Source organism: Phytophthora parasitica (genome assembly GCF_000247585.1).
Source record: "Phytophthora parasitica INRA-310 unplaced genomic scaffold supercont2.9, whole genome shotgun sequence".
Classification (NCBI taxonomy): domain Eukaryota; phylum Oomycota; class Peronosporomycetes; order Peronosporales; family Peronosporaceae; genus Phytophthora; species Phytophthora nicotianae.
In genome coordinates, this window is record NW_008648995.1 from 293,598 (window position 1) to 305,124 (window position 11,527).

The 11,527-nt window shown below is 45.8% G+C and overlaps 5 protein-coding genes across 5 annotated transcripts in view; 3 read left to right on the forward strand and 2 right to left on the reverse strand.

Moving 5' to 3' along the window:
- Positions 1-583: 583 nt before the first annotated feature.
- PPTG_06183 (hypothetical protein) lies at positions 584-883 on the forward strand (the record flags this gene model as incomplete). Its single annotated transcript, XM_008900071.1, has 1 exon — positions 584-883. One exon carries the CDS (start codon positions 584-586, stop codon positions 881-883), a length of 300 nt encoding a protein of 99 aa, XP_008898319.1.
- Positions 884-1,737: 854 nt separating this feature from the next.
- PPTG_21839 (hypothetical protein) lies at positions 1,738-1,962 on the forward strand (the record flags this gene model as incomplete). Its single annotated transcript, XM_008900541.1, has 1 exon — positions 1,738-1,962. The coding sequence occupies one exon, from the start codon at positions 1,738-1,740 to the stop codon at positions 1,960-1,962; it is 225 nt and encodes a 74-aa protein (XP_008898789.1).
- Positions 1,963-5,922: 3,960 nt separating this feature from the next.
- Positions 5,923-7,281, reverse strand: PPTG_06184 (hypothetical protein; the record flags this gene model as incomplete). Its single annotated transcript, XM_008900072.1, has 1 exon — positions 5,923-7,281. The coding sequence occupies one exon, from the start codon at positions 7,279-7,281 to the stop codon at positions 5,923-5,925; it is 1,359 nt and encodes a 452-aa protein (XP_008898320.1).
- Positions 7,282-9,367: 2,086 nt separating this feature from the next.
- On the forward strand, positions 9,368-10,811 carry PPTG_06185 (hypothetical protein; the record flags this gene model as incomplete). Its single annotated transcript, XM_008900073.1, has 1 exon — positions 9,368-10,811. One exon carries the CDS (start codon positions 9,368-9,370, stop codon positions 10,682-10,684), a length of 1,317 nt encoding a protein of 438 aa, XP_008898321.1. The 3' UTR covers positions 10,685-10,811.
- A 478-nt stretch (positions 10,812-11,289) lies between these two features.
- The window catches only part of PPTG_06186 (hypothetical protein), a gene marked incomplete at both ends in the record, with an annotated part of 1,562 nt that continues 1,324 nt past the window's right edge, over positions 11,290-11,527 (reverse strand). Inside the window, one exon of the mRNA XM_008900074.1 lies at positions 11,290-11,472. Within this exon, the coding sequence (XP_008898322.1) occupies positions 11,290-11,472 (183 nt within the window). The remainder of the gene's footprint in view (positions 11,473-11,527) is intronic.

An 11,527-nucleotide genomic window follows, 5' to 3' on the forward strand; every position in this document is an offset into this window, starting at 1 on the left:
GGGGGGGCAACATCCTTTCCCGTTTGTATCAAAACTTGGATTGAACTAATGCAGCAAAACAGAGTAGATTGTTTTAAAAGCGATGTCCTCTAAATTTTACGGCGTATCAGTCTCTGTGGGCAAACTAGGCTAGACATCGGCTCATATTCTCAATTGTTGTGTTGTATTTGCAGTTTACGTTTCCTCCTTCCCTCTGTCGGTTCTTCGTTCGCTTGTTTCTATTTTACAGAGCGAAGCTCAGTTTGGTAGTGTAGTGTGAGGAGATTACTCAGACCTTGCCCACACTCATTAGGCTCTTCAAGTGTATTAGCCTAGCTGGCGTAAGTAGCTCATGGAGTCCGTGAGCGGTCAGGAGTTCGACAACCGTCCGTAGGATACGTAGAAGAGAAGAATCTATAGAATGAGCAATATGTAGAAGGCTGTAGGCATGGGGAAAGCACTTGCCAAAGCTTTCCTCACTTTTGAATCTACTCGGCGACCAACACTTTAGGAGGTGCCAGCTTCCCTATCACAGTGTTTAAGTTTTCTTAACTGAAACGTGTTACAAAGTCGACTTTAGTGAAGGCCGTTTCACTATAGAAAAATGGAGACCAGATCAAGTAAAGAGAAAAGCTCGGCGCCAGAACGAGAGAGCAACATCGCTCACCCCATCTTCACGCCGATGCCGCCCCATGAGATCACGTCGACCTCCCATGCTGCTTTGGTCAAGTGGCGCAAGGAACGGAAGATCTTCGAAGACATCATGAGAGCCCGCTGCCTAACATCTGGAGAGGACGACAACACCGTGACAAGGTCGGTGAAAAATTCGTTCGACCGGAAGCTGTTGGAAATATGGCGTCGCCTTCGTTGGCAAATTGCAGTTGAAGACATCGATGATGCTTGACTGCGTACAGAAATTGACAACATTACCAACTCCGTCAAGAACTACACACTGCCTGACGTACAAGCTTTGTTCAGAAAAGAGTTGCACTTCAACCTGAAAGAAAGTGACGTCAGCGAAAGAGTTCTACAATATTTCATCTCTTGAGAGCGCATTATTAAAGAGCATGGCTTGTATGCATGTTTCGAGTCTGAACCAGGGTCGAAAGAGAAATGCAGTTTACTGATAAACTCGATTACACCAAAGGCACTGAAGGAAGAGGTGAAGAATTCCTTGCGTTATCAACCGCCTGACGCCAAGTCTGATGAATGCGCAAACTCCATGATTTAATACTGGCCAAGGCACTCGAACAAGACAGAGAATTTCGCCGGTCAAAGCGGAAGCGGATCTCAGAAGATGTGCAAGCGCCGCACCAAATCCACAATCGGGAAGAAAAGCGAATGAAGTGCAAAGATAAGTAAGCAATGATCGGAAGTATAGTAGCTCACGTAATACCTACCCCTGCCCCGCATAAAAGGCAGTCGGGCAGCAGTGGAAAAGGAAAACCTGCCGCCACAAGCCCTGCCAAAGGCTGTTTAAAGTGTGAAGGTCTGCAATGGGTATCCAAATGTCCGGAGGCTAGTGATGCTGACAAAAAGCCTTACCGAAGCAGTTTCACAAATTCAAGGCCAAATCGTCTAACGAAGCAGATACGAAGCGTCTTCGGGAAGACAAGTGAAACGAGGCGGGCACTGCTCTGCTGAATGGTGCCCTTCGGAAGCCTTACCGCGCAGACACCGGGTCGGACCGGTGCCTTATAAGCACCAAGATGCAAAGAGAGCTGAATGCAGCAACGGAGAATGCCATCGAAATAAAAAATGGGAAAACCGATTAAAGGCCTGCAATTGGGGGCACATTGGGTTAAGGATGATAGAGCTGTAGACCTGATCATCCAGATTGGCACAGTCGCCGGTATAGTGGAACCCCAGAAGCCTGAGGAATGCTTACTGATTGAATCTGACGACGACGAGTTCATCGCAGGCCAGGATTTACTGAAGGTTTTGGGAATCGACGTCGATAGACTACTTGATCAATTTGCTTAGCCGACAGTTGACAATGAGATTGATCCATATGACGTTGTCGATGACAAACGAACTGAGCCACCAGATATTGTCGAAATATTGGCTGAATTAAACAAACTGTTAGATGATGCTATAAAAGAAGGATTTCCAGTGGTGCATAGGCATGAATTGGAGAAGATGGTAAGAAAACACGACATTTGGAGAATAGACCTTCGTAATGACTCTCCTGCCGAGTTCCGGCTTATGAGATCCGACTAAAAGACGGCGCCACACCCTATAGATGCAAGTCAAGAAAAACTCCCCGGCCCAGAGCAAGTTCATGCGTGACTTTAATAACAAATTTATGGAGCTAGGGTGGGTATACCGGAACCAAGCTAGTCGCTGGGCATGACCAGCACTCCCAGTGAGGAAGCCGGGCACTGATGATTTCCGACAAACGAGCGACTACAAGCCATTAAATGCAAGAACAGAGCCAATAGCTAGGGTAATGCCCAACCTAAACGCCAAACTCCAACATGCTAGGCACAAGAAGCATTATGGTTTTTTTTTCGATTTTATCAAGGGTTCTGGAAACTACCTTTAGCCAAGAGTAGCCAGGAAATTCTATCCTATGCTACTGATGAAGGTATTTTTACACCGCAGGGTAGTTGCGATGCCGCGTTGCACTTTCAGGCTACGATGGAGACGTGTTTGTAGAATTGCTCTACATCTCATTGCTGATCTGAATAGACGATCGTTTGGTGTATGCAGACACTATTGAGGAATATTTAGCCAAATTGTTCGGCACTATGGCTTTTTTTTTAAGTTCAGTGTAACCAAGACACATCTATACCAGCAGTCTGTAACATGGTGTGGAAAATTGATTTCAGAGAAAGGAATTTCACATACTAGCACCTTTATGTCTTCGTGCATGATCTTAAAAGGCTCCCAAGAATTGTCGATTGGTTCCAGTCCTTCCCAGCTGATTAGCAGCTCGTAATCCTGCATATCGGCATTCCAGCGATGGGCATTGATAGCTTCCACCTTCAAAACTATTCCTTGTGCAGAAATATGTTCCCGGAGCTCTTCTGTTACTTCCAAATCGCTCTTTGCGAAAACCTTCAACCGTGAAGCATGTGCGTCGAACGCCTTTCCAGTTGAGATGTTTGACAGTAAATGAACGGGTATTGCATCTCGTGACTGTGTACGGCCCCGTCCATTTCACCAATATTTTGTTTTGGATCTTCTCATCCACTCTGGATCTCAGGACATAATCACCTACTGAGAAATTCACCATCTGATAATTTTCTGCCCATTTCTTGTTCAATAGTGTCATTTTTTCATGCTAGCTCTTCACTTCTCGATGCATCTGCTCAATACTATTTCTCAAATGTAGTCAATGACTCATCGATGCGTTGCACTGAGGTGTCCACGCTGATTGGGCTATAGCGGGGGACGAAAAGTGTCGAGATCGGACTTGGACACGGCAAGCCTGTAAAAATCTCGATTGGAGCCCTTCCAGCAAGCGACTGCACTGGCGAGTGGTTGAGAATGGCTTGCACAAGCCGAATTAGATGTACCCAGGCTTAGTATGCAAGTGAATAATTCAGTATCATTGCACGCAGTACTCGCAACACATCTCGATTTATCCTCTCGACCGAGCCATTTAACCATGGGCTGTATGCTACCACAAAGTCTTGCTTAGCCTTCATACTTTTGCTGAGTCGGGCTAATACTTGACTTTAAAAATGCGTGGCGTTGTCGCTAATCCATGTCGTAGGTACTCCATACCGACTGTGCCACCAGAGCATTGCCTCTGCTGCCACTGCACTTGTTGGGGCGTCGCAGGGGATCAGTTCACAGAAATGACTGAAGTTGTCCTTAAAAATCAACAGATATTTGCTTGATCCAAAACTTTCTTCTAAAAATAGAAAATCCCAGTTAATAGCTCCATTCCGTATTTCAGAGCGAAACGATGGCCCCCATGGCCGTAGTATCACTCCTCCCCCCTTTACATGATGGCAAAGTAAACAGCGTTTCAGGAAACGACGAACTAATTGAGCCATGTTCTTAAAACCGAAGATTTTCTTGATGTGGTTCAGCATCACTGCTTCCCCATGATGGCCCTGTGGCTCGCAGAGCACAACTATAAACAAACGCTGGATGATGATGCTTGCGGCTTGTGGCATCCAAATCCTGCTGTTATATCTGTAGATACCATCACTATCAACAGTGCAATCCCTAGGCTTGTCGTGCTCGTGTACTTGTTGCGTTGCTGCTATCTCGTTTAAAGTGGGCCAAACAAAAGAGTCCTTGTCCAGAGGTCTCAATAGTGGTTGCTTTTCCAGTTTAGTCTGCATGCGTGTTAATCTCTTGAACCTCCGACATGATGCTGACCTCGCACTACCCCAACGAGAAACTAAAGCTGCCCAAATGTTCTGCTCGCTTTCGATATGGGTAATTGTATACCGGTATTCTGCCAGTTTGAGCGACCATCGTAGCAGTTTGCCGCGTACATGTTTTTCAACTTTGGGTTGGGAGCAAACATGTATATAAGATTTGGATGGTCACAAAATATCCTGAAACCACCTGGTCGCAGTAGCAAGTCGTACAGGTCATCACATGCCAAGACGATTGTAAATGCCTCTTTTTCAGTGACAGACCAATGTTGCTGCGCACTGGTTAACGTTCCGCCTTTACACGTCAAGATCTTGTGTTGCTGTTCCGTGACACTCTAGTTCTGTTCCCAGTTCTCAACTTGTGTCAAAACAGCAGACCAACCGATATCTGACGCGTCACAGAACAAAGTAAACGTAGCGTTGTCTTAGAATGGGCTAGCATGGCTGTATTAGCCAAAAGGTTTCTGACTTGTCGAAGCTCATCACCTCATCCTTACTTAGTTGTATAGATATACCAGACGCTATTCGCTTCGTCTTACGTTTCCCTTCTAGCGCACGATCCAACAACTTTGTAGTGGCTGAACGGTCCTAGCGTAATAGACCAAACTGTCCCGCATCCAGTTGGATGTGCAGATAAATTGTTGTAGCTCGCCCCCAGCAGTAGTCGGAGGCATGCTGGATAGAGCAGCAACTCGGTTTGGGTCATTTGTGCCTACGTCGATAAGTCAAAGGACAACAAGCTCATTGACTACCACAACCTACTGAAGGCGTGACCTGGCTCAAGTGCAGCACATTTGCAGCTAAGGCACGCTGATGCAGTTACACTATCTGCACTGTGTGTACTAGAGTCGCCATCAAACTAGAGTAAGTCGTTAAGGCACTAGAGTCACCCAATTTGCATATATTACATGGCAAATATATGGCTACATGTAAACTGTAACAAGTTACACATTGATAGGGATAACCAGTTGGTAATATCTGCTGTTTACGGGAATTTATTTTCCCCGAAGTTGTGCAACATGCGTTTCATGAAGTTGCATTAACGACTTCGCTCATTCGCAGCTAAATCGAATCGTACTTAATAAATCGGTACGGTGTTTCATCGAAGGTCTTCGACACTAATTTCCAAATTGTATTGCATTTAATCGGTTGCTGGTCTCGAGTCTTGTTTAGTAGACAAATTAAAAACTGAATTGAATAGATTTATACAAACTTACGCGATTTGGTACAAGTAATGTGAAACAGAGGGAAAGTACAATTATTTACAGTATTCGTCTTTACTTCCATAATATCATTGTAGGTATTAACGGAACTCATACCTTGGGATGAAATAAAACGATATAAGAAAAACTATCTTAGCCAACGCAAAAGGCTCTTAAAAACTTTTCGCTGAGCATAAGTATGCGAATAGTAAACGTTGTAGATTGGTTTCTGGTCGATGTTCTCCAGAAAGTTAAAAAAAAAATCTGAACTCGTATTGCAGACCGTTGTGCTGTATTTGCAACCTGTTCTGTTACTTTGCCTGTGTCCGTGCTTCCTTCATTTTCTTCATTTTGTTTAGACTGCATTCCAGTATGGAGAAGACCATCTACTATGCTAAAATCTAAGTAGCCTTGTGCGTGTTCAATCTCACAGTCAGAGGAGCGTCGAAGCAGTCAACTGCCTTCTCGAGTAGCATGGTCACATTAGCATAGCTCAAGCCAATACTGATAGCGGTATCAAATGCTGGCTTCTCCTTCAACAGCCAAAGAAAATCGGGGTGGTTATCATGCGACCCATACAACCATTCACCACCGATAATCTCCTCGTTTTCATCTAGTTCCAGAAGGTAGTCATAATCCGCTCCGACGGTAAAGTTTTCGTTCAGGCCTGACGCCACAAGGCCACCGTCCGTGTATGTCTCGTTGATCCACGACAGACGTGACTTCGTATACACGATGCTCTTGGAGGCATTATTCCACGGGTAATCTGGAAGCCCATAGAAGGTCTGCGCAGCCTTCTCTAGGGTCATAGCTGTTTGCTCATACACCTTGAAGCCGACTACAGGCTGGTTCCAGACCTCGGTGCCAGCATCTCTGTCGATGATAAACGTTTTATTCAGCAAACCCAGGAGGTTAGAAGCGGCAATGTGGAAAAACCCGGGGTTGAGGTCACGATATGATTCATCCGTGTGACTGCCGTACTCATCAATCGAGTCATTGTAGCCATTGTAGCGTGCGCCAGTAAAGACGGTGGAGATGTTTGAGTCGTCATAAACAGTAGTAACCAACGCCTTGATATCCATAGGCTGGAACGTGATCCCGTTAAACGTGACGGGGCAGTTAGGCTCTCGTTCAAAAATGGCAGCGGCTGCCCACGCGTGGCAAATGCCGTGCCAGGTCGGGATGCAGTATCCTGAACTTGCACCATCACGCATACCACACACCGTGTCGACGTCGGGGTCAAAGCACTCCTTGTCAGAAGTGCATACCGATCGGCTACTCCTCGAGTCAACTCCATTTAGAGCCGAAACATTGTCCATGAAGGCTTTCACGTTCAGATTGAAAGCCGTCGCGTACTTCTCAGCAGGGCTCGGTTGGTCTTTGTTCCACTTGTGGTTGATCCCGTCCTGGTAAACAGGCCAGTTCGAACCAGCCCATGGTGATGGCTTATACGTAGCCGAGGTGGGCAAGTTCTTAAGCTTCACCTCCATCTTGGATTTGAAAAACTCCTCCAGTTTGGCGATGTCTTCGTTCAAGATGGACTCCAGTTTGCGGTTCGCAGTGTTTGGGTTCTCTGGCACTGTGACCGTGCACGTACCGTCGTCTTCAATCTCAGTTCCTCGGCCTGGAAAATTCTTGTTGCCAATCTCGTACGAGGTACATGTCGTGACCGGGTCATCATTAAGCGACGAAGCGTCTACCTCGTTTAACTGCAGGTGAAGCGCGACAATGGCTGCGAAAACGAAGGGGATGTTGCGCATGATACAGATTGTTGTTGGTCGAGGTTCTTGCTGTCGGGAAAATCCGGAAATGAGCAAGTGAGCAGCCCCGTGCATGGTATGGCTTCCCCGTGTGTTCACAGTTCATAATCTCGAACAGCAAGACAATGAGTTCCAATCCTCGAATGGTGCCGCGCTACAAATCATTGGCTCGACTCGCAAGCATTGGCTTGTCGGTCTGAATAATGTCGCGCATCTGTCCTTTCATAAACCAAGTCGCTGTTCGAATGATTGTTACTCGAATAACGGATTCTACTATTAATAGTAATCATTCTGTTAATTCCGTTTAGCATGAATGTGACCGTAGCAGCTACTGTATCACGTAGCAGCAGATTGCGTGAGATCTAGCAACACACACGAAATGTTACCTAACATGGGCACCGGCGCAACGTTGTGAAATGTGGACTAGGTACTAGTAGCTTCATCAACGAGAATGGTAGGGTGACGCAGCAGTAAAGCACCGGGTTGGCGGTTTCATAGAGCTTAAACAATAAAAACAATGGGAAGAACGCTATTGGACTAGTAACATTCCATTTATATAATACCAATGTATTCTTGATAAGGCACATGCTGAAAGGGAGATTAGCAGGTTACTGTACGTGCTGAACATCCTCGTACCATCCACTTGAAAAGTATCCAGCGTATCATGGTACACATGCGTCGCTTAGTTGATTGGACGACAATGCATTTATCTGTGGTCATTCTCTACATTGTATAAAATATGCTATTTTGAGGTGGTGTTGCCAGCGCAATGACTGACTCAACGAATGATGCATGAGTAATCCACAGCTTACTTCAATAATGACGTCATCTACAATGTTGATAGAAATTATCAGTAATGTCACTGTTTATCGGTTTGGTTGGAGTGGCGACTTATGCTGGTACGGAGATTCATACCATTATTGTATAAAGAGACCTTGTCATGCTCATTCCCCAGAGGTAAGATTGATCACCGATAGGGAGGGAAAAGTATTATATCAATGTGGCACCGGTAATATTTTACTAATGCCATGTTTTACACGGAGAAGCACTAGTTTTTCATTCTAATTTACTGTTGGTATTGCTGCAGTCCTAGCAGCAACTTGTAAATGGTTCCTGTGGAGTACTGACAAGGACTACTTACAGTAAGAAAAACTTCCACGGGTAGTGTACTCCGCAGACCTGTATATTTTGCAACACACCAACTAAATCTATGCGATTCTGTTTGTACTCTTATTTAGAATATATAGGCAAACCCCTTGAAGGATATACCTTTGTCAGTTGTTTGGACAAATCCTCATTCAATAAGATCGAGGATGCTCTACTTGGTTTACTGTAATTTGTCGGTGTTGCTGCCCACTGCAGCACAACAACGTTTGGCGGCTACTATCAAATTGGTAAACGAGTAGCCCCTGTCCAGGCCACGATCTCGACGACTTGCAAGCAAATTGTCGGATTGCAATTGTGTACACCGGCGCCACAAGGGGGGGGGACGTTGACGTGCATGGATAAATGCGTCGACCCTTCGTGTTATTGTGCACGAATAGTATAGATAAACTTATAACCGCCTGCAATGATATCATTGGTCCCAATCAAGTATGTTAAGATATTTCACCTAGAAATCTTTGACAAAGTTAAACAAAAACGAGTTTCTTGGTCTGCTAATCAGTCAATCGACTGTGTTTTTATTTACTAGTTGTACTATCAAGGGTCTGATGTAGCAGCTTAGCCAGTTCTGGTGCTACAGCTACGAAGTAGGCGCAGATGCGCCGAAAAGGAACCACAAGACTTAAGACACATTTACCACTTTTTTTGCTAAATTTCAGAGCTTTCGGGCGGAGCACGACTTTGTGAAATATATGGTAGTCTTGCATGACTAAAACAGTAAACACTTGGGATATGGTTAGACAATGATTGCGTGTCGAGCCAATGATTTGCAGTTTGAGGATTGGGCCGCATTGATTTACAATTCCATAGTAACAACGGAACCGTTACTGACGAAGCGTGTGCAGTGCTGCTCAGTTGATCATTTCCGAATTTTCCCGACAGCGATAAGTTCTCCTGAACAATAACCTCAACGAAGATATTCATGCCTAGCATCCGCTTCGTTTCCACGGCCATATCCTTCATCGCACTATACCAGCAGATAAGCTCGGTGGTAGCATCTTCGCTCCAAGACGACCCGGTAACTACATGCAGCTCGTACGATCTCAGCAATAAGAACTTTCCGGGACGCGGGACCGCAATTGAAGACGACGGTACCTGCAAGGTCACGATGCCGGGGAACCGTGGTGCTCCACATCGAAAACTCGAGGTAATTGAGGGCAGCGATACTGCCAAATTGGAAGAATACTTCGGTGTGAAACTGGAGACTAAACTGAAGAACCTACCGACTTCGGCTATTCATCATCCGTCTCCATGGAATGGCCCGAGCTGGCTTGTCTATCAAGACAGTATCAACTACGAGTGGAAGAAGGGTCAGCTGAGTCCTGCTGAGAAATACGCGACGGCCTTCGGTCTGAACGTCACAGAGTTCATGGACAAGGTTTCGGCTCAAAACGGCATCGATTCGGAAATGAATTACAGCACGCCTTGTACCACTGACAACGATTGTGACTTCACGACTTGCGCTATCCGTAAAAATGCGATATCGGGCTATTGCATCCCGACTTGGTACGGTATCAGCCATGCATGGGCCCCGGCCTCCGTTCTGGAGAAAGGTCCCGTTTGTGCAGTAAACTTCAACGGCGTCGTCTTCCATCCTATCGACGTCATGGGACTGGTCACTGACATCTATGACGGCGTCAAAGTATCGACTATCTTTACTGGGTCTCGCTACAACGGTGGTAACGAATCAATGGATGCCTATGGCCGAAGCGTGGAGTACTCGTATCGCGACGTGAATCCTGGGTTCTTCCACATCGCTGCTACCAACCTTCTAGGCAAGCTCAATCACACCTTCATCATTGACAGATACGCTGGCTATGGGGTGTGGAATCAGCCTGTTTACGGGTTCGAGGTGATCGAGCAGACGAGCATGACTTTGCAGGAAGCCGCACAAACTTTCTACCGTTTGAACGCATACCCTTGGAATGACAATGCTTCTAGCATCGTCCACATCACGGCCAACCTGTTGTGGAATAACGACGTGGATGCTGACGTACGCGACTCCATTTTGGTCATGAATTCTGACCCGAGTGCGACTTACGAGTACCTTCTGGAATTGAACAAAGCCGAAGAGATCATTGGTGGAGAGTGGTTGAACAAATCAAACGACAACCACCCAGATTTCATTTGGTTTCCTAAGGGAAAACCTACTTCGGACACGGTGACGAATATTGGTTTGAGCTATGCCAACGTGGCGATGCTGCTAGAGAAAGCTGCAGCGTGCTCCCACTCGACTTAAGAGCGTGGTTTGAAAACAATTTACTTCGTGGTTGGATCGATGATCAAACGCAGGATGTTTGTCAACTTTGATACTCCGAGTACATGGGTTTACAAAAAAAAAAAGAAGAGAGAGAGAGAGAGAGAGAGAGAGAGAGAGAGAGAGAGAGAGAGAGAGAGAGAGAGAGAGAGAAAGAGAGAGGTTATTTTAGGTCACGTTCCCGATGCTTAAAAAAAAAGACATTCCATATCAACGATTAAGAAAAAGTTTTCTAAAACTGTTTGAATTCTCAGGGTTGCGGGTAGGGCGGTGCGAGGAACTACCAATTATTTTTATGCGTCATCCCATTTCACGTTATCCCGAGCCGCCTCACAATGCAGACTTCAAAATTCGTCGTGTTGAACATGACACTGGACATTATGCTGATCTCTGATATGGAAGAGTTTTTAAGCACGTTCGGCATGTCAGTATTGCCGTCCAGGGGTTCCGAAAATGCTATTGTTATTTGGTTCGTGAATGCAGCAATACAAATAACTTTGCATGCCTTCCTTCCAGAGTTGACTGCAATAATTGGATTTATTGCAAGAAATACATAGACGTTTGTGTGTAGTATGGATATTGTGAGCTTATTGCGTGCCACGGATGACCTTGCGCACCGTTGCTGCGCTCCAGTACGAGCGGTTCACCTTCAGGAAGAGGATACTTTCTACATGTAATGGAGTCATGGCTTGACAGTGCATACCAACTACTGCCTTCGCTTGACTAAAGAATCTCTCGAAGACGTTCGAAGTCGGAGCGATCACAGCTATCTGATCGTTAAAGCGTGAAGTAGCTTGACGAAGCCGTCTCGCACGCTCGAGCGTA